The sequence below is a fragment of the Podarcis bocagei genome (genome assembly GCF_964188305.1).
Source record: "Podarcis bocagei genome assembly, chromosome: 7".
Classification (NCBI taxonomy): domain Eukaryota; kingdom Metazoa; phylum Chordata; class Lepidosauria; order Squamata; family Lacertidae; genus Podarcis; species Podarcis bocagei.
Window position 1 is genome coordinate 7,256,430 of NC_138132.1, and position 22,533 is coordinate 7,278,962.

The 22,533-nt window shown below is 47.5% G+C and overlaps 1 protein-coding gene across 1 annotated transcript; it reads right to left on the reverse strand.

Annotated features, from left to right (window-relative positions):
- Nucleotides 1-1,992: 1,992 nt before the first annotated feature.
- On the reverse strand, nt 1,993-22,097 carry ECH1 (enoyl-CoA hydratase 1). Its single transcript, XM_081200590.1, has 10 exons — nt 21,938-22,097; nt 19,337-19,517; nt 17,733-17,821; nt 15,554-15,678; nt 15,421-15,469; nt 12,334-12,398; nt 9,039-9,109; nt 8,252-8,323; nt 6,073-6,223; nt 1,993-2,575 (listed from the first exon to the last, which is right to left on the reverse strand). Exons 1-10 carry the CDS (start codon nt 21,981-21,983, stop codon nt 2,471-2,473), a joined length of 954 nt encoding a protein of 317 aa, XP_081056716.1. The 5' UTR covers nt 21,984-22,097; the 3' UTR covers nt 1,993-2,470.
- Between the last annotated feature and the right edge of the window lie 436 nt (nt 22,098-22,533).

Genomic DNA, 22,533 nt, shown 5'->3' on the forward strand with positions numbered 1-22,533 from the left:
AGATGGCCCTCTCTATTATTTTAGGTCTCGGTTCTATTCAAAGACCCGTTTCCTGGAGAGTTGGTTCAGAACCCCGAAAATGCCATGAAGCTGCTGTAGAATCAGGTCATTGGTTTGGCCTAGCCCACTATAGTCCACTCTGAACAGCAGTAGCTTTTCAAAGTTACAGATGCTTTGAGATCCAGCCTTCAAGTTCGAAATTCCCATGGCTGAACCTTGTACAAGAACCAGCGAGGGTTCTTGTTGGTTAAGGCAGTGGCTTACAAGACTTTTCTTTCTGGGCCATACTTTCAGAATAAGAATTGGCTCGCACCACAGTGGATTTTTTTATTGGCAAGAAATACATTGGAAAACAAGAAACAGCTCTTTGCTGTGCTTGATTTGTAACACAGAACACAACTGCTTTATAATATGATCACGGGACACCCAGAAAGTATAAAATAACGCAGCTACATAAGAACAGGAATCATTCCCAAAATATAATGATAAACGAGCCTCTTATCTATGTACCTAGCATGCATACAAACTCAGTGAGAGGTGTGGGCTTGCTTTCTGCTGGGTAATCTCATCTATATTAGGTCTAATTTGAGACAAGCAAACTCCCATCTCCTTATTGGCCCAAAGAAGCCTATCTCTTTTTCTGATATTCCACATTTTGTCAGTTGAAAACCAACTTCCATATTTGTCAGTTGAAAATTCTTGTTCACAGCAATATGTCGTGGAGAATAGCTCTTGTTCTCATTTTGAAGATACCGATCCACATTCCACAAACAGAAAAATTAATTCTGATCCCACGGGCAACAACCCATTGACACACGTCTAATTGGCACACAACCCAGAAGAGACCGGAAAAGGGGGCATCGCACGCAAAACGGGGGTTGCTGTATACTACCCTGAAATGTTTAAATGTTTCTTTGATTGTCCTTGAACCTTTCCGCCTCTCACACAAGGAGTGAGGGGAAAAGAGCCAGTATCTCTCCGGGAATTATTGGACTCCAATTCCCTTCAACCCCAGCCCCCAATAGCCAAGGGTGATGGGAGATTGCATCCAGCAACACTTGGGAGAGTCAAAGGTTCCTTGCCAGTTGCTGAATTTCTCTGGCATGCAAAAGGTCCCAAATCCCAAATTTGAAATGAATTGAGAGTCCCTTGGACTGCAAGAAGATCAAACGTGTCCATTCTGAAGGAAATCAGCCCTGAGTGCTCAGAGGAAGGACAGATCCTGAAGCTGAGGCTCCAGTACTTTGGCCACCTCCTGAGAAGAGAAGACTCCCTGGAAAAGACCCTGATGTTGGGAAAGATGGAGGGCACAAGGAGAAGGGGACGGCAGAGGACGAGATGGTGGGACAGTGTTCTCGAAGCTACCAGCACGAGTTTGACCAAACTACGGGAGGCAGTGGAAGACAGGAGTGCCTGGCGTGCTCTGGTCCAGGGGGTCACGAAGAGTTGGACATGACTAAACGACTAAACAACAACAACAACTGCTTCCTGAAGACCAGCATGCAACGCTGCTTCCCGTTCTCTCAGAATTCCATCTTCCCCGTTCACAGCTACCAAAGAGGGCAGGGAAGACTTTGGGACAGGTTTGGGTGCCGCCTTTGATTCTGGACCAGGGTAAGGCAGTCTGGGGAATGCTATGCGTTCTGTCAAGGGCTGCATTCCCACAGGGGAACTGTACACAAGGGCTATAGGTGTGCAAAATTTGGCACAGGGTGTGCACGACTCAGCGTCTGACTGAGCATGTCGCCGAACGTCTAGTTCTCATGGATGCAAAAACAGGATTAGGTTGAGAGGTTGCAAAATAAATACCTGCATGCTCAAACTGTGTTTCAAACCACGAGAGACAGCACAGCCGAATTTTGATGTGTAGTATTAGTCCACATTCAAGTTTCAGCCTGACTCTGATGACAGACCGGTGGGATCTCAGGGAAAGGAAGAGGTCAGCCTGACTCTGAGCTTATTTACTCAGGCAGAGGGAAGAGAAGGGCAACCTTCACTTTGTCATACACTTTTATGAATATATTTGCAGCTTATTTGTTTACCGATTTTTTTTTACCTTTTTATTTGCAAACAGAATTAAAGGGGTACACCAATATAAACAAACAAACTGAGCCGAGAACCAACATCCTCGCTGGGGCGTTAACTGAAGCAGGGTTTATTCTCCGCCGAAATAATCTTCTCTTCTCCCAGAGCGCTGATTGCGTTTTAAATGTTTATTTCCGGTTCTACCACTAACCTTCCTTTGGGTGGGGAAAGCAGCAATTTTCAGAAGGCCTCTACCCCTCCTAAGGCGTTACGTGCCACAGCCTGAAAGCTGCATGGCTGAGCCGGTATCTGAAGGCACTTGCTGCCCCCCTTCCTCTCGCAGGGGGTCCTGGAGTCCAGTCTTGCCCACGGCCAAAGCGGCAGCCCACCACCCTTACTGCTCTCCTTGGAGGGCTTGCTGCCTTCTGCTGCAAGCGCAGAGCAGCTACAGCTTGGAGTAGGTTATCTGCCTGGTTGTCTTCTTCTCCATGATGCCTTGGGCGGACTTCAAGATGTCCTCTGTCTGAAGCATGCTCATGTTCCAGGTAGCCTGCAGGGCAGAAACAAAGCGGGCTCAGAAGACAGCTGAGCAACAGCCTTAGCTGTTTGTTCTTTATGCATGTGAGCACCTCTTAAGATAAACTACCGTATTTTTCACTCCATAAGACGCACGTTTTCCCTCCTAAAAAGTAAGGGGAAATGTGTGTGCGTCTTATGGAGCGAATGCAGGGGGGAGGCAGGCGGGAAAAGCCCCCAAGTGCCACACACACGCTCCGCGTGGCTCTTGCGGGCTTTTCCCCAAGAGGGAGAAGGGTCTGACTGGCCGCGTCAGTCCCTTCTCCCTCCTCGTAGAAAAGCCCGCAGGAGCCGGGCATCCTTTAAAGAGTGTGCAGCTCTTGCGTGCTTTTGTGGGAGGTGGGGGAAGGGACAGAGGGCAGCCCCTCAGGCCTTTCCCCCACCTCCCGGAAAAGCCCCCAAGACCAGCACTCCCTTTCACTAGCCGCGTGGAGCGTGTGTGCAGTTCTTGGGGGCTTTTCCCCCCAGGAGGGAGAAGCCTGCAAGCGCTGCACACATGCTCCACGCGGCTTGTGAAAGGGAGCACAGAGCACAGCCTGGGATGCATACAGGCTCTGCTCAGGGCTCCCTTTAAAAATATATTTTTTTCTTGCATTCCCCTTCAAAAAACTAGGTGAGTCTAATGGTCAGGTGCATCTTATGGAGCGAAAAATACGGTAAATATAAATAAAAACAGAGGAAGAAAGAAAAAGGAAGAGTCCTCTTTCGAAGGTAGACCTTAACCCTTATGTCACACAGAAAGGCGTGGACCCTCCCAGCTCTTAGTTGGCAGCTTCCCATTCTCCTCCCAGCCTCTCACTCAAGGCCCTTTGCCAGCCACCTGTCACCTTCAGGTGTGTACAGTTCCAATGAAAACCCAGAGCCGAGGACACCAAGAAAGGGGTGGGGGAAGAAAAAGGAAGAAAAATGGAAGAGAGGAAAAGAAGAGAGAGAGAGACGAAGGGAGGAAGGGAGGAAGGGAGGAAGGGAAGGAAGGAAGGAAGGAGAGAGAGAGAGAGAGAGAGAGAGAGAGAGAGAGAGAGAGAGAGATCAAAGGGACTTCTGATTTTCATTTTTCAGTTATATACAAAAAATTATTCGAAATATTTTCTCTCGGCTAACATCCAGCTATGGGACGCAGGTGGCGCTGTGGGTTAAACCACAGAGCCTAGGGCTTGCTGATCAGAAGGTCGGCGGTTTGAATCCCCGCAACAGGGTGAGCTCCCGTTGCTCGGTCCCTGCTCCTGCCAACCTAGCAGTTCGAAAGCACGTCAAAGTGCAAGTAGATAAATAGGTACCACTCCAGCGGGAAGGTAAACGGCGTTTCCGTGTGCTGCTCTGGTTCGCCAGAAGCGGCTTAGTCATGCTGGCCGCATGACCTGGAAGCTGTACGCCGGCTCCCTCAGCCAGTAAAGCGAGATGAGCGCCGCAACCCCAGAGTCGGCCACGACTGGACCTAATGGTCAGGGGTCCCTTTACCTTTTTAACATCCAGCTATTCTACCTTCTGCTAAGTGATACTTGCCCCTCCTTCAGACCTAAACATCTCAGATTCATACGTTACGGTCAAACCTCGGTTGTCGAACGTAATCCGTTCCGGAAGCCTATTTGGCTTCCGAAATGTTCGACAACCGAGGCGCGGCTTCTGATTGGTTGCAGGACCTTCCTGCACTCAAGCGGAAGCCGCGTTGGACATTCGGCTCCGGAAAATGTTCGAAAACTGGAGCGTTTACTTCTGGGTTTTCAGTGGAGCCGAAACGTTCCAAAACGGAGGCATTTGGGAGCAGAGATCTGACTGTACAGTGGTACCTCAGGTTACATACGCTTCAGGTTACAGACTCCGCTAACCCAGAAATATTACCTCGGGTTAAGAACTTTGCTTCAGGATGAGAACAGAAATCGTGCTCTGGCGGTGCAGCAGCAGCAGGAGGCCCCATTAGCTAAAGTGGTGCTTCAGGTTAAGAACAGTTTCAGGTTAAGTACGGACCTCCGGAACGAATTAAGTACTTAGCCCGAGGTACCACTGTATATGGATTCTGCTCAAGAACTGTTACAGGTGACACATAACCCTTGTTCCACATTTGTTGGAAATCTGTTTTTCAGTGGGGCAGCACTTGGGGGACTCCCTGCCTGCTCACCCCACGCAGGGGCCTTCACTTTTCCCAGTCCCTGCCGAAACCCTTTTAACTAGAAAAGTTGGTGTGGCTCAGAGCAACCCCCCTTTGGCATTCAAGATTAACTCAGGCCCGTTCACTTCACTGGGCTTCATCTGAGCAGAACTTGGCCGGACACATCTCTGAAAGTCAGCTAGGCACCTCGGGGTTTTCCGTGGCACAGCAGGAACAGCTGTCTGAGTGCAAAAGTCAGAGCCTGGATTTCTGTCGCCCGGCAACCATGTTGTGCAAATCGCTTTATTGCTTTATTGCACTACGCTTGCTTCTGCTGGTGCCAAATCCTAGAGACCAAGGGCGGCTGCACCTTGTTCCTGTTGCAAAACGGGAACAAAGGGCAAAATGCACTTATGAGTTGCACGGAGCCAGTTTAGGCCTTCCTGCAAAGTGCTGTCTATCTCAGGGATGGGGAATGTATTTAAACTTGTGGGCTGCATTACCTTCTGGGGGCTGCATGCAGGTGATGGGCGGGGCCAGAGGCAGAAGTGGGAGGAGCAACCCATGCAAATTTTGCTTTGTTAATAGTCGGCTAGTTTCTGCGCACAACCCTCTCGGTCCTCCAGCCAGGCTTCATCCACCCAATAGGTACCGTATTTTTCGCTCCATAAGGCGCACCGGACCATAAGGTGCACCTTGTTTTTAGAGGGGGAAATAAAGAAAAAAAATATCCCCCCCCCCAGCCCCAAAGAGCAAAGAAGCCAAGACAGCGAGCGGGATCCATCCCGCTTGCTGTCTTGGCTTCTGCCAAGGGGGGGGGGATGGAGGGGCTGCACGCAGCTATGGCAATTCCCCCACCTCCCGCAATAGCCCACAGGAGCCGCGCACACTTTAAGGAGCGCACGGCTCCTTCGGGCTTTTCTACGAGGAGGGAGAAGGGACTGACTGGCCGCATCAGTCCCTTCTCCCTCCTGGGGAAATGCCCGCAAGAGCCGCGCGGAGCTTGTGTGCGGCTCCTGGGGACTTTTCCTGCCTGCCTCCCCCCTGCATTCGCTCCATAAGACGCACACACATTTCCCCTTACTTTTTAGGAGGGAAAAAGTGCGTCTTATGGAGCGAAAAATACGGTGCTGTCAGACTTGGAGGACATATTCCAGCCAGGCAAAAACAGGCCAGGAAGGTGTGAAGAAAGGCTGGTGAAGGGTGCAGCCTGGGGAAGAGTCCTGAGGGCCAGGTAGGAAGGACTGGAGGGCCACTCTTAGCCTCTGGCTTGGCAGTGGCTGCAGCCAAAGGCCTTTGAAATCTCTGCTCTGTTTCTTGGAGGGTCCGGGCGGCCAGCCCAAGACCCCCTATTCTGGAAAGCCCCTGTGCCCCACGACACTCACCATATACTTCAGGCCTTCAGACACAGGGTGGTCCCTGGAGTAGACCAGGTTGACTTTGGTGCCCTGCACAGCAACCGGACTCTTGCTGGCAATCTCACTGGCCAAGTCGAAAGCACTCTGCATCATGGTCTCCTTGTCTTGGAAGACACGGCTGAGCAGGGGAGGGAAGAAGAAGAAGAAGGATTTGATATCTCGCCTTTCACTCCCTTTAAGGAGTCTCAAAGCGGCTAACATTCTCCTTTCCCTTCCTCCTCCACAACAAACACTCTGTGAGGTGAGTGGGGCTGAGAGACTTCAGAGAAGTGTGACTGGCCCAAGGTCACCCAGCAGCTGCATGTGGAGGAGCGGAGACGCGAACCCGGTTCACCAGATTACGAGTCCACCGCTCTTAACCACCATACACACTGGCTCATCCTGGAAGCAGGATGGTGTGATTAAGCCAAGGGGGGGGGGGGGTCCTGACATTAGAATAATTAGAAGGGACCCAGGGGATCATCTAGTCCAACCCAGGGCAATGATGGAGGAGGGCATCATCTCACTTAGTTCTCCATGCCAAAGGTGGGGGAGTTAGCAGAAAACAAACACACATGAAGTTGTCCTTCTAAAAGGGGAAATTCACAGACACCTCTTTTCGGCGGCGGGGGGGTGTGTTATTTATAAGACATATTCAACACACTCGGAAAGTATTTGTAGTCAGTAACCTCTGAGGTTCCTTTTAGGCAGCGCTTCTCAACCTCTGGGTCCCCAGATGTTGTTGGACTACAACTCCCATCATCCCTGAGCTCTGGCCTTGCTAGCTAGAGGTGATGGGAGTTGTAGTTCAACAACATCTGGGGACCCACAGGCTGAGAAAGGCTGCTTTTAGGCATAACAGTTACTGAAAAGGGTCTCCTGTGAATTTGCCTGAGCCGTCCCTAAAATCACGTAAGAGAGCAGCCGTGTAAATCACAGCGGAATAAAGCAATTAACGCTATTGATTTGTCGCCCTGCATCTCTCTGCTGCGCTCTTGCTTAGCTGTCTGAAGTTAACAAACCCCCAAGCACACTTTTTCTCCCCAGGCCAAACCCCTCAGCGCCCCACCTGGATAAATCCTCAGCTCATGAAGCTCACACTGGGTGACCATGGAGCCAGTGGCTGCCTCCCAGCCAAACCTACCTCGCAAGGATGTTGTGGAGATTAAATGCGGGGGAAGGAGAACCAAGCGTGCCACCTTGGAGGAAAAGGTGGAATATAAACGTCATAATAAATGTGATTTTCAACTGTGGCCAGAGCTCCTGCTTACCTGGAGGGGCAAGAGTCGCAGCCGTTGCCCCAGACATGCAGAAAACGGCCTACAAGAAAACACGGTCCCTACCTACCCCGCTTGCCAACCCATCACCTTGCCAACAAAGGTCCGTATAGTTAAAGCCATTGTTTTCCTGGTAGTGATGTATGGAAGTGAGAGCTGGACCATAAAGAAGGCTGATCGCCGAAGAATTGATGCTTTTGAATTATGGTGCTGGAGGAGACTCTTGAGAGTCCCATGGACTGCAAGAAGATCAAACCTATCCATTCTTAGGGAAATCAGCCCTGAGTGCTCACTGGAAGGACAGATCCTGAAGCTGAGACTCCAATACTTTGGCCACCTCTTGAGAAGAGAAGACTCCCTGGAAAAGACCCTGATGTTGGGAAAGATGGAGGGCACAAGGAGAAGGGGATGACAGAGGAGGAGATGGTGGGACAGTGTTCTCAAAGCTACAAACATGAGTCTGACCAAACTGCGGGAGGCAGTGGAAGACAGGAGTGCCTGGCGTGCTCTGGTCCATGGGGTCATGAAGAGTCAGACACGACTAAACAACAACAACCCACCCCGCTTCAGTTTTTCCTCCTGTTTCACCCCGCTCAAGTGGTTCTTTGTTCCGGATCTTTCCTGGCTCTAGAAGTATCTTTTTTCTTTTTTGAGATGTGGGCAGGAGATTTTGCATGGCGTTAGGGCCATTAGCCACTCACATTTACATCCCCACCCCCAAACCTTTCCCCTAATAATTTCCAGACTCGTGACTTTGCTGAGCAGAGGCCACAAAACGAAAAGAGGAACCTGCCTCCGTCAAAAGCAGGTTGTGGGCCGAGGAGGAAGTGCTGTTATCAGCCCTACACAATTATGAATAGGCGGACTATCTGGGGGGATGTGCCACATACCTGACCAAGCCGCTGCTCTCGGCTTCAGGCGCCATCATCTTCCTGGCAGTGAAAGCCAACTCGTTGACCAGGCTGGGAGCAGGAGGAAAGAATCAGCAGGTCAGGAAAATTTCTCCTTCATGGAGAAGGAAGTGGGGCATTTCTCCCTGCAGGGCAAAGCCAAACTGTCGGCTGAACTACCCGTTCTCCAGTTGGATGGGACACCAAGGGTTTTATTATGTATTTTGCATTCCCATTTTGTCTTTCTGTTGTAGGGTGGTATAGTAAAGGTAAAGAGAACCCTGACAGTTAAGTCGAATTGCTCTGCTGGCTTCACAGCAAAGCGGGAGAAGGGACCGAATAGGTCTATATTTTTTGTTGTCATCCATATGCCGAGATATTTCATCTTTTTTTATTTTAATCTCCAACCCTGAGATTCTTTGTAGCTCACTTTTTTCTTGGTTCCCCATATTTTTAACTAATAGATTCATTTTTAAATACTTTATCTTAAAGCCAGCTAGGTGTCCAAATTCATTTATACATGCTATTGCTCTTGGGATAAATTCTAATGGATTTTCAGTAGCGATGATCAAATCGTCTGCGAAGGCTCTTACTTTATACTCCCCCCCCCCATCACAATCCCTTTTATAGTCTCATCTTTTCTAATTTTATTCATTAATCTCTCTAACACCCGATATAAAGGGCTCGCTGTGCCCCAAACCAACGTCACCAATGCTAATACCTCCCTTACAAGCCACAAGAGGGAGGGAGGGAAGGAAGGGAAGTTGAAAGAGAAACAAACACTGACCTCCGATTTCCGACGATATGAGGTAGCCGTTGCAGAACGCCGACGTCGGCTGCCAAACCGACGTCCACTTCCTGGAGGAAGGAGGAGAGATGGGTTCAGGCATCCCGTGACACAGAAGGAAAAGGTCAAAGCACTTTGGACTGAGATAAAGGGAAGGGCTGTAGCTCGGGGGGTAGCGCAGAAGGTTCCATCCTTTGACACCTTCCTGCCAGAGCATGTTAAGAACGTAAAATGCAATTCTGGGCCTCATCAATAGGAGTATAGCATCTAGATCAAGGGAAGTAATAGTGCCACTGTATTCTGCTCTGGTCAGACCTCACCTGGAGTACTGTGTCCAGTTCTGGGCACCACAATTCAAGAAGGACACTGACAAACTGGAACGTGTCCAGAGGAGGGCAACCAAAATGGTCAAAGGCCTGGAAACGATGCCTTATGAGCAACGGCTAAGGGAGCTGGGCATGTTTAGCCTGGAGAAGAGGAGGTTAAGGGGTGATATGATAGCCATGTTCAAATATATAAAAGGATGTCACATAGAGGAGGGAGAAAGGTTGTTTTCTGCTGCTCCAGAGAAGCGGACACGGAGCAATGGATCCAAACTACAAGAAAGAAGATTCCACCTAAACATTAGGAAGAACTTCCTGACAGTAAGAGCTGTTCAACAGTGGAATTTGCTGCCAAGGAGTGTGGTGGAGTCTCCTACTTTGGAGGTCTTTAAGCAGAGGCTTGACAACCGTATGTCAGGAGTGCTCTGATGGTGTTTCCTGCTTGGCAGGGGGTTGGACTCGATGGCCCTTGTGGTCTCTTCCAACTCTAGGATTCTAGGATTCTATGAAAATGATCAGGCCTTTGGCCCATGGAACCAGCTTCCCCTTCTCACAGTGGCCAACCAGATGTCCTGTATACCTGAAGGAGCGTCTCCACCCCCATCGTTCAGCCCAGACACTGAGGTCCAGCTCCGAGGGCCTTCTGGCGGTTCCCTTCTTGCGAGAAGTGAGGTTATAGGGAACCAGGCAGAGGGCCTTCTCGGTGGTGGCGCCTGCCCTGTGGAACACTGTCCCAGGTGATGTCAAGGCAATAAACAACTATTTTACTTTTAAAAGACACCTGTTTAGGGAAGTTTTTAATGTCTGACGCTGTATTGTTTTTGATATTTGGTTGGAAGCCGCCCAGAATGGCTGGGGAGACCCAGTCAGATGGGCGGGGTATAAATAATAAATTATTATTATTATTATGTAACCTGCAAGCAGGACACAAGCAGCGGAGACCTCTCTCCGCCTGCGGTTTCCAGCAACTGGTATTCAGAAGCATTCCTGCCTCCGGCCACAGAGACACAGCATGGCTGCTAGCCGTCTTCTTTTAAAAGCCATCCAATACGGCAGCCATAATTGCTTTCTGCAGGAGCGAGTTCCATAGTTTAATTACAGACTCTCCAACTGTACACTAAGAAATATTTAATAAACATATATTTAAGTTGCAAAACAAACAAAACAAAACAAAACAAAAAACCTACATACTCTCCAAGTGTTCTTGGATTCCGAAGACAGTCCTGAATTTACAAAAGCCATCCCGGTTTCTGATTTGCTCCTGGAATGCCCTGCTTTTCCTTTAAAAAAGGTAAAGGGACCCCTGACCATTAGGCCCAGTCGTGGCCGACTCTGGGGTTGTGGTGCAAATCTTGCTTTATTGGCCGAGGGAGTCGGCGTACAGCTTCCGGGTCATGTGGCCAGCATGACTAAGCCACTTCTGGCGAACCAGAGCAGCGCACAGAAACGCCGTTTACCTTCCCGCCGGAGTGGTACCTATTTATCTACTTGCACTGGTGTGCTTTGAACTGCTAGGTTGGCAGGAGCAGGGACCGAGCAACGGGAGCTCACCCCGTCGCGGGGATTCGAACCGCCGACCTTCTTATCGGCAAGTCCTAGGCTCTGTGGTTTAACCCACAGCGCCACCCGCGTCCCCTGCTTTTCCTTAAGACGTCCCTGTTTTCACCCAAGAAATGTTGGGAGGGTATGGCAAGATGTCCCTGGTTTTATTGGAGAAATGTTGCAAAGGATCTGGAGTTATGTGACCCCCCCAAGACAAGAAACTATGCAAACCTTCAGAAGACAACTGAAGGCAACCGTTCAGACCCTCCAAGTTCCCCTATTTTCCAGGGACAGTCCCGGATTTACAGAAGCCGTCCTGGTTTCTGATTTGATCCCAAAGTGTCCCACTTTTCTGGAGGACATCCCTATTTTCATTGGAGAAATGTTGGAGGGCATGGAGTTATAGGACCCTTGACCCATCAAAATGCAGCCCTTGTTCAGGTTTTTAAATGTTTTTATTAGGCTTCTAGATATGTTGGAAGCCACCCAGAGTGGCTGGGGCAACCATGTCAGGGGGATGGGGTATAAATAATAAAATTATTATTAGTGCTGTTGTTGTTATGGAACGCCACTTCCAAGCTGGAGAGGCGGTGGGGTTGCGGGCTCACCCCCTCCCCACGCACGTGGGGGCTGACTCACAGCCCCCGCGAGAACGAGGGAATCCTCGGGCACGTCATGTCCCTGTCCAGCCAATCGGCTGGCCAGGGAGGTGTGGCCTGGGCTATTTAGGGCCGGCACGACTGACGACCTCCCTCTCTGCTTCGTTCCAGCTGCTCCGGAGGGCGGGGAGGAATGAGGTGGGGGAGGAAGCGCCATCATCTTCCCCCAAAGCGAAGGGTAGTCCGGTAAAGGATTCCGGGGGGCAATGCCCTGTCCAAAGCCTACAGAGGTGTGGGCCTAAGGCACGCCCCCGAGTGGTGACCCCGGGGGAGTTCCTAGTTGATGTGCATCAGCAGGACTCCCCCCACTGGTGGTTAACCCTTGCCGGGCTTCATGAAATCAGGCTGTAGCCGGTTAGTTGATAGGACCAATGCCTAAGCCAATACCGCTCAATTCCTGCAATCAATAAAGTTGTGGCCTTTTCCGCCCATTAACCTTAAATACTGTGCCCTGTGTCTTTATTTTCCAAGTGGGGAACGGATTGCCACGCAATAGGATGTCCCTCTTTTCATCAGAGAAATGTTGGAGGGTATGTAACTATGCACTGAACATTTTCTTATGTTTCTCCTGAATTTTCCTGAATGTCCTTTGTCTGGAGTCCTGGAAAGCTTCTGCCACTGCCAGTCACTGTAGTTAATAATGAGCTAGACAGACCAAGGGTATGACTTGTTGAAAGGAACCTTCCTCTGTTCCTAAGGGGCTTGGAGCAAGACTACCAGGCCAGGTAGGATCCCCTGGGAAGAAAGGTGATAGGAGCTCTCACAACACACCTTAACCTGGAACCAGGCATCTTGAGTACAGTAGCGGATATCGCAGGCGGAGATGAGATTCATACCTGCAGAGGGAACAAGAACAGATAAACAATGCTGTTCACGTCCCAACATAAGGATGCTCAGCAGCTGAACATTCAGCACATTTCTAGATCTAGGGCTAGAAGATGAATATGTATCAAGATAAGCATTTTCGGGTTGCGCTCTGTGGTGACCCGGAAGTAACGGAGCTCATTACTTCCAGGTTTCGCCGCTCGCACATGCGCTCAAAATGACGTCACGCACATGCGCGGAAGCAGCGAAATGTGACCTCGCAGTCGCATCTTACGTTCGCTTCAGGATGCGAACAGGGCTCTGGAACGGATCCCATTTGCGTCCAGAGGTACCACTGTATAATTTACACGCTGATTAATACGGCAGCGAATCTAAATGGTTCACACAAAGCATGCTGAATGCAAAAAAACCAAAATTTTATTTTAATTTTTATTAGATTTATTTACTGCCCTTCATCCAAAGATCTCAGGGCAGTTCACAAGATAAAAACAGTAGATAAAAGCACAAATAAATAGTTAAAGTACAGTGGTACCTCGGGTTAAGAACTTAATTCGTTTCGGAGGTCTGTTCTTAACCTGAAACTGTTCTTAACCTGAAGCACCATTTAAGTTAATGGGGCCTCCTGCTGCCGCCGGAGCACGATTTCTGTTCTCACCCTGAAGCAAAGTTCTTAACCCGAGGTACTATTTCTGGGTTAGCGAAGTCTGTAACCTGAAGCGTCTGTAACCTGAAACGTATGTAACCCGAGGTACCACTGTATTAGAAAAAGTCAGCAACGTACTGATAACGTGATACACTATGCAAACCACTTGGTGTGGTTTTTTTTTATTACAGTCAAGCGGTATACATGTTTCGTTAAATACCAGTATATAAGTGTGCTGCAATAATACTCAGCAGAACTTCGTAAAAACCGAGGAAAACTATTTATGTAAAACTGAGCAAGGAACACATGCACCAAAAGAAATTAAAAAAATGTAATGCCCTAAGAGAGATTATGAAAATGATTTATAGGTGGTACATGACCCCAGTCAAGCTTGTAAAAATCTATCACTTGCCCGATAATAAATGTTGGAAATGTAAAGAAACTGAAGGTACATTCTTTCACCTTTGGTGGACGTGCCCAAGGATTAAGGCTTTCTGGGAAATGATCTATAATGAAATGAAAAAGGTATTTAAATATACTTTCCTGAAGAAACCAGAGGCCTTTCTTCTAGGCATTGTCGGCCAATTGGTGCCAAAGAAGGATAGAACTTTTTTTATGTATGCTACAACAGCAGCAAGAATACTTATTGCAAAGTATTGGAAGACACAAGATTTACCCACTCTGGAAGAGTGGCAGATGAAGGTGATGGACTATATGGAATTGGCAGAAATGACTGGCAGAATCCGAGACCAGGGAGAAGAAATGGTGGAAGAAGATTGGAAGAAATTTAAAGACTATCTACAGAAATACTGTAAAATTAATGAATGTTAAAATGATGTTGGACTGAAACTAAGTGGTTTTGGTATTAAGGCTAATAAGAATATGTAAATATAGATAGTTATATGGATGAAAATATATAGTTATAATAGGTTAAGAATATAGAGTAAAGATAAATGAAAGAGGGTAAGGATTTGCTGAAAGGACTTTGTAAACGGGAATACAAAAAGGGGAGGTGTGAGGAGGTCAAGGAAATAAGCAAATGAACTTAAAGATATTGAAAAATGGATTATTATTTTTTTAAGATATTCTTTTTTTCTTTTTTCTCTTCTTTTTCTACTATCTTTTTTTGTATTCTGTATCACACTGTTTCTCTTTTTCTTCTTTTTTCTTTCTTTTTAGGTCTCTTTTTTGGTAACTTCTTTGTTAGCTTTCTTTTTTTTCCTTTTTGTATGTGTAATTGTTGGTTTAATTATGTGTAATTTTTAAAAACCTATGTTTAGTGTAAAATCTCAATAAATATTTTATAAAAAAACACACAAAAGAAATTTAAAAAACAGGGCTGAGAGTCCAGGAAAGCCTGCGTCATATGTTTTAAACGTTATATATTTAATATGTCTGGGAACCTGCAACCAGGTACAAGACCTGATTCGCTTCAGCTGTGTGACATCCTCGGGTGTCTTCAGATTACGCCCATTTAAGAGAAAGGAAAGTTGATTATGCGGCTGAAGTGTGGATCAAATGCTTTTCAGAATGGTTTTTAAAAATATATATATTTAAAAATAATAAACGTTGCAACACTGCCCCCTGCAGTTGGGAAAGCTGAGGGAGTTTAAAAGACACATATTAGAAGTGAAAAAACTTGTCTTGATGAATTGGAAGAGATGCAAAAAGATTCCACGGAGCACACGGATTGATAATATGGACAGATTAGCTACATACGAACGAATTGCATGTCGAAGCAAAATAAGAATGGATGAACATGAAGAGATCTGGAATTTAAGTGATAAGACGGATAGTGGTGGGAAGTAGGGGGAGGAGAGAGAGGTGGGAAAACATTGTTAAAAAGGTGTAGTCATAGGTATTCAAATCTGAATTGTCATATTGTGTACAGTGTTACGCATTGGTTTTTGTTTCTATTTCTTTATTCTTTTTCTTTTCTTGTAATATAGTGGTACCTCGGGTTAAGTACTTAATTCGTTCCGGAGGTCCGTTCTTAACCTGAAACTGTTCTTAACCTGAAGCACCGCTTTAGCTAATGGGGCCTCCCGCTGCTGCAGCGCCGCCAGAGCACGATTTCTGTTCTCATCCTGAAGCAAAGTTCTTTAACCTGAAGCATGATTTCTGGGTTAGCAGAGTCTGTAACCTGAAGCGTATGTAACCCGAGGTACCACTGTATTTAATAAAAACTAATGAAAAAAGTGGGGGGGAAAACTAAGTTCAAAATACATAATAAAGAAAAAGAAATAAAAGCCGCTGCTGAAATGCCAGATTTGGCCCACGGTTACCTGTTGCAACTTGCAACATCCACAAAACTACTGCAGTTATGAGGGGGAATGGTGGAAGCGGGGGGGTGTTTCAGGTTATTTATGACGCAAGCGTTGCAGACTCACCTCCACCAATGCAGCCCCCGTGGACGGCAACAATTACGGGCTTAGGGCACTAAAAGACAAAGGAACAGTTAGCCGTGGATGGAGATGGTTTCTCATCCAAGGGTGGGGCCAATTGCAGGATCAGCCCACACACCTTCTCCAAGACTGTGAAGGTTTCTTGATACTCCCGGATCTTCTGGCGGATGTTCCAAGCCTTCCGGGCTGTGTCGTCTCCTGGTATCATCAGGAATGTGCTGCCCATCTCCATCAAGTCAATACCTGCCGGGCGAGAGCATGGGAAAACCAGGACGGCTCACGTTACTCCCAAATAAGTGACACCCCGTCTCAATTCTGTGCCGCTGCTTTGCTCAAAAGACACTTCCCAGCTTCTTCAGAAAACCTGTTTGTTTATCCTGACTTGCTTACACAAAGTTCACACAGTGGTTAGGCTGCCCAAGCTTTACTGAGCATCCTTTTGTATATGGGACAGGTTATGAGACAATAAGCACTCATCCTCACTTGCTTACATGGTGTTTACCCATTAAGCAGCCTGTTGTAATTAATAATAATAATAATAATAATAATAATAATAATAATAATAATAATAATAATAATATATTATTTATACCCCGCCCATCTGGATGAGTTTCCCCAGCCACTCTGGGCAGCTTCCAATCGAGTGTTAAAAACAATACAGCATTAAATATTAAAAACTTCCCTAAACAGGGCTGCCTTAAGATGTCTTCTAAATGTCAGGTAGTTGTTTATCTCTTTGACATCTGATGGGAGGGCATTCCAAAGGGCGGGCGCCACCACCGAGAAGGCCCTCTGTCTGGTTCCCTGTAACCTCACTTCTCGCAATGAGGGAACCACCAGAAGGCCCTCAACGCTGGATCTCAGTGTCTGGGCTGGATGATGGGGGTGGAGACGCTCCTTCAGGTATACAGGACCGAGGCCGTTTAGGGCTTTAAAGGTCAGCACCAACACTTTGAAAGCATGTCCCATACTTTTCAACGCATTTCCTGGCCACTTTCCAAACGGCAAAAAGCCTTCTTTTTTAAAAGTGGATTTGTTGTTCTAGGGTGATGGACTCCTTTAAATTCACAATGCTAAAGTTACAGTATACGCTTGAACTCCTAAAATTGAGGCAGTCTGTAGCCACCCAACGTTTTGTTCCAAAGACCTCCACGTTCTGCGTTGTGCAAAACGGTTGCACAACAGACACTCGTGCATGTGCCGTTTTAATGCTCCCCATAACAGCCAGAAAAACTGTTTTCGTGTTTTTTTAAAGCCTCTTTCACATACACAAGATGCAACAGAGTCTGCACAAACGAAAGAACACACTTTACAGCTCAAGGGCTTTTGCCAGGCTAGAACGGATCCTTGCACTCCGACAATGCTTTTTGTGGGTCAGGATGGAAAGGGGAGTGTGAGTGTTTGCAGCAATTGCCCTCCAGCCCATTTTCCCCTCTGCCTCCACCGACCACTGACATGTGGCCCTGAGAATGTTACCTGGAAGGGAATGAGGCCCTCCGGAGAGAAAAGGTTCCCTGCCCCACTTTGTTGTTTAGTCGTGTCCGACTCTTCGTGACCCCATGGACTAGAGCACGCCAGGCACTCCTGTCTTCCACTGCCTCCCGCAGTTTGGTCAAACTCATGCTGGTAGCTTCGAGAACACTGTCCAACCATCTCGTCCTCTGTCGTCCCCTTCTCCTTGTGCCCTCCATCTTTCCCAACATCAGGGTCTTTTCCAGGGAGTCTTCTCTTCTCATGAGGTGGCCAACGTACTGGAGCCTCAGCTTCAGGATCTGTCCTTCCAGTGAGCACTCAGGGCTGATTTCCTTCAGAATGGACAGGTTTGATCTTCTTGCAGTCCACGGGACTCTCAAGAGTCTCCTCCAGCACCAGAATTCAAAAGCATCCATTCTTCGGCGATCAGCCTTCTTTATGGTCCAGCTCTCACTTCCATACATCACTACTGGGAAAACCATAGCTTTAACTATATGGGCCTTTGTTGGTAAGGTGATATCTCTGCTTTTTAAGATGCTGTCTAGGTTTGTCATTGCTTTTGTCCCAAGAAGCAGGCGTCTTTATTTCGTGGCTGCTATCACCATCTGCAGTGATCATGGAGCCCAAGAAAGTAAAACCTCTCACTGCCTCCATTTCTTCCCCTTCTATTTGCCAGGAGGTGATGGGACCAGTGGCCAGGGGTGCCCCACTTTAAGAAGAGTTATTTTTTCCCCCAGGAGCCAGCCTCTACAGCAGCCCAGGAACTTTCTACCCTAAAAGCAGAAGAAACATCTTTCTAGTACTCAGCATCTCTCCTCACCTACCTGAGGTGAACATTTTCCCGGCGCCAGATACCACCACCACATGGCATTCGGAGTCCTGAGCAATCTTGTTGAAGCACTCCACCATCTCCCTAGGACAAGAGGGGAGGGTGAGAGAGAGAGAAAAAAAAAGAGGGTGAGTTTGGGAACACCTCCTGCCACCTGGAGAACACCTGCTAGCAGTGGGCGGAAGCCACTTGACTGAAACAGGTTGACGCACGACTTGCCTAGCAAGTCTTCTAAACAATCTCATGTGGGGCCTCATGGAGGCGACAGCGCATACGAATGTGCGCAGGGCTTTGACTTTAGAGAAGGGAGTACAACAGCAGATTCATTTTCTGCTAGCCCTACGCTGGGGCAGAATAAGCAGCCATCAGCAACGCCACTCACTGAGTTGATTCTGTGGCTTTTTCCTCCTCTGCAATCTCCAGTGTATCTTCTGATGTTGTGCAAAGGACCAGCTTCCAGGGGGGGGGGGGCTCATCAACAGAATACCTATCACTGTTTCCTTTATGAATAATTATTAATACTTTTCTTACAATAAGAAAATAAGGAGGCCAGATACAGGATAAAGGAAGTCTTTTATTTGGTTGTTTGTATTGTTGTATGTTATGTTTATTGTATTTCTGTACTTGGGGTGGGTCTGGGGGTTTATGTTATGTTGTAAATAAAATTTCCAATAAAAATTAAAATTTTCAGATTACCTGTCACCTGGGCACTTCCTTTCCTGGAGACAAGTGAGCTGAGGAGGTGCGACATTTCATCTTATTCATAAAAGAAATTCTGAGCCCCTCCCCACCAGCCCCCATTGCCCAGACCATTTGTTTCCGTGCTCCCAAGCCTACACACCCAGTCTTCAAAAACTGGCACAGATTCAGCCCGGTTGTAAAACTGCAAAGATTTTTGCTGTTGACAAATGCAAGTTCTCGTTGCTTAAAGGTAAAGTGACCCCTGACCATGAGGTCCAGTCGTAGCCGACTCTGGGGTTGCGGCGCTCATCTTGCTTTATTGGCTGAAGGAGCCGGCGTACAGCTTCCGGGTCATGTGGCCAGCATGACTCAGCCGCTTCTGGCGAACCAGAGCAGCGCACGGAAACGCCGTTTACCTTCCCGCTGGAGCGGTACCTATTTATCTACTTGTACTTTGACGTGCTTTCGAACTGCTAGGTTGGCAGGAGCAGGGACCGAGCAACGGGAGCTCGGGATTCGAACCGCCGACCTCCTGATCAGCAAGCCCTAGGCTCTGTGGTTTAACCTACAGCGCCAGCCGCGTCCCGCTTAGATTGCTCTAAAGCTGTGTTGGGGTTGGGGATGGGGGGGGGGCGGGGAAACAAACAAGCAAACAAAACAAAACACTTGCTGATGAAAATGATCCAAGGTCACATGCCTTAGTTTCTTATCCAATGGCTGAATGAATGCGCCTTGCTGTGTTAGGCTGCATGTACTGGGCCAATGAGAAGTTGCAATGGTGCTGGGTCTTCTGCCCCTACCAAGCCTCTTAAAAAGCAGGTAGCTGGCGTCTTATCTACCATCTTCAAAACGCTCAGATTGTTGCATACTGAAAACAGATGCCCCCTCCTGCGATCTTTTCCATTAGGTCCCTGTTACCTCCAGAAAGCAGCATTCATGGCGTTCCTTTTCTCTGGCCGGTTGAGCTCCACGTGCAAAACCTTGTCTTTCACCCGCTCTAGCTTCAGGGTTTCATAGGTGTCCAAGGCTTTGGGCTTCTCTGGCGGTTGCGACGACATCGTCCTTAAACTGAGGCAGGGAGCAGGACGGGTCAGCAGGTCTGGGGGCAAAAACGCACTGTTAATGGGGAAACCAAGAAATATCAACAACCTCAGATATGCAGATGACACAACCTTGATGGCAGAAAGTGAGGAGGAATTAAAGAACCTTTTAATGAGGGTGACAGAGGAGAGTGCAAAATATGGTCTGAAGCTCTACATCAAAAAAACGAAGATCATGGCCACTGAATCATAGAATCATAGAATCGAATCATAGAATCCTAGAGTTGGAAGAGACCACAAGGGCCATCGAGTCCAACCCCCTGCCAAGCAGGAAACACCATCAGAGCACTCCTGACATATGGTTGTCAAGCCTCTGCTTAAAGACCTCCAAAGTAGGAGACTCCACCACACTCCTGGGCAGCAAATTCCACTGTCAAACAGCTCTTACTGTCAGGAAGTTCTTCCGAATGTTTAGGTGGAATCTTCTTTCTTGTAGTTTGGATCCATTGCTCCGTGTCCGCTTCTCTGGAGCAGCAGAAAACAACCTTTCTCCCTCCTCTATGTGACATCCTTTTATATATTTGAACATGGCTATCATATCACCCCTTAACCTCCTCTTCTCCAGGCTAAACATGCCCAGCTCCCTTAGCCGTTCCTCATAAGGCATCATTTCCAGGCCTTTGACCATTTGACCACTGGTCCCATCACCTCCTGGCAAATAGAAGGGGAAGAAATGGAGGCAGTGAGAGATTTTACTTTCTTGGGCTCCATGATCACTGCATATGGTGACAGCAGTCACGAAATTAAAAGACGCCTGCTTCTTGGGAGAAAAGCAATGACAAACCTAGACAGCATCTTAAAAAGCAGAGACATCACCTTGCCGACAAAGGTCCGTATAGTAAAAGCTATGGTTTTCCCAGTAGTGATGTATGGAAGTGAGAGCTGGACCATCAAGAAGGCTGATCGCCGAAGAATGGATTCTTTTGAATTATGGTGCTGGAGGAGACTCTTGAGAGTCCCATGGACTGCAAGAAGATCAAACCTCTCCATTCTGAAGGAAATCAGCCCTGAGTGCTCACTGGAAGGACAGATCCTGAAGCTGAGGCTCCAAGACTTTGGCCACCTCATGAGAAGAGAAGACTCCCTGGAAAAGACCCTGATGTTGGGGAAGATGGAGGGCACAAGGAGAAGGGGATGACAGAGGATGAGATGGTTGGACAATGTTCACGAAGCTACCAGCATGAGTTTGACCAAACTGCGGGAGGCAGTGGAAGACAGGAGTGCCTGGCGTGCTCTGGTCCAGGGGGTCACGAAGAGTCAGACACGACTAAATGACTAAACAACAACAACAACAAATGGGGAAACCCCTCTGCGGACTCAGAAGGGGATCAAATAAAATGAAGGGGATTGAGCAAGAAGGAGAGAGAAAACAATGTAGGCGCCACCTTGAGCTACTTGAAGGAAAAGGCTGGATAGAAATACAATGCGATAAAGCAGCTTAGGGTTCAAAGTGCCTGGAAAGGAGTGACTCAAATAACACTCATTTTTCTTTCTTTTTTTTAAGCCCACAATGCACCCACCCAAAAAAGAGAGAAACCCCCTAGCAAAGTTGCCTCACAATCCTTCCTGGGTTGAGGAAGCCATTTAAAAACAGGAGACCTTATTTACTGTCCTTTGCCCTACTTCGAAGAGGGGAAGGGCGACAGGAAAGGCAAGAGAGTCTCTGACAGGGGGGAAAAGGTGGTGGATAATAAGTAAGTAAATAAATGAATGAATAAATAAAGAAAAAGAACAACAGAGTTTTGGGGTTCAGTGCCACCCGTTGTGCCGACGACACCATCCGCTCCATTTCTCTTTTCCGTCTAAATCCATGGAAGCAGCCACGGTCATTTCTTATTGGTATATATCCTTATATTCTTGAACAGATTATATATACGCAGGTAATAATAATAATAATAATAATAATAATAATAATAATAATAATAATAATAATAATAATTTATACCCCGCCCACCTGGCTGGGTCTTTCCAGCCACCTTGGCTGGCTTCCAATAAAGTATTAAAATACAGTGGTCTGTTAAACATTAAAAGCTCCCCTAAAGGTAGTTTTTGAATCCTATTAGTGCTTAAACCCCCCCAGAAAATATTGTTTTCCGAACATACACACGCACACACCAAACCCCCCTGTTTTAAGGCGGTTCTTGTTTTTAACCCGCAGGCTCGCTGCCTTGAGCCCCTGCAATAAAATAAAATAAAAAATAAAAATAAAATAGAAATGATATAAAAATAATATAAAATAAAATATAAAATAAATATAAAATAAAATATAAAATAAAATATAAAATAAATATAAATAAAATAAAAATAATAGGGAAAAGACACGCCTTCCCTCCACAAGGAGAGCAAAAAGAGGAGAGAAATAAGGCAGGTGAGAAGGAAAACCACCCCCCCCCAAGGAAGTGGGGAGCCCCCCACTCACGCCTGGGCAGGAGACCCCTCAGAACGGCTCCCGCAGACACCGCCATGTCTTCCTCCGACTGACGGGCGAAGGTGGGCGGGGAGGCTGGAGGCCGCACCACAGAGTCGGAAGGCTAGAAGGTCCCCTCATCTAGCTCCTCCTCCGCTCCAGCCAGCCAATCGTTGCCGCCGCGGCTCCCCCTTCTTCTTCCCTCTGCTCCGCAAAGAATATTGCAAGCGGAAGGGGCGGGGCCTGTTCGCGCACTATCCAATCAGTTCATCGCCCCCACCCCTTTTCCCACCTTCTTGTTGCGCCGGAAGGAGCACGTGGGAAAGGGTAAACTGGAAGCGCTGCGTGAATTTGCCTTGCCATAGAGTCGAGGGCCCATCTTGGGAGCCAAGCAACACAGAAAAACTAAGTTTTAGTTTATATATTTTTTAACTGTTGCTATTTCTGTATTGTCCCTGTTATACCTAATTGCAAATTCAAATGTATCCCTATCGTGTTTTATGACTTCCTTGATATTGTATGTGGGCTGGAACTGGCCTGTGACCAAAATAATATTCAATATTCAATTCAACACAGAAAAGTAATTTCAGCAGTTGAGCCCTGGAGAT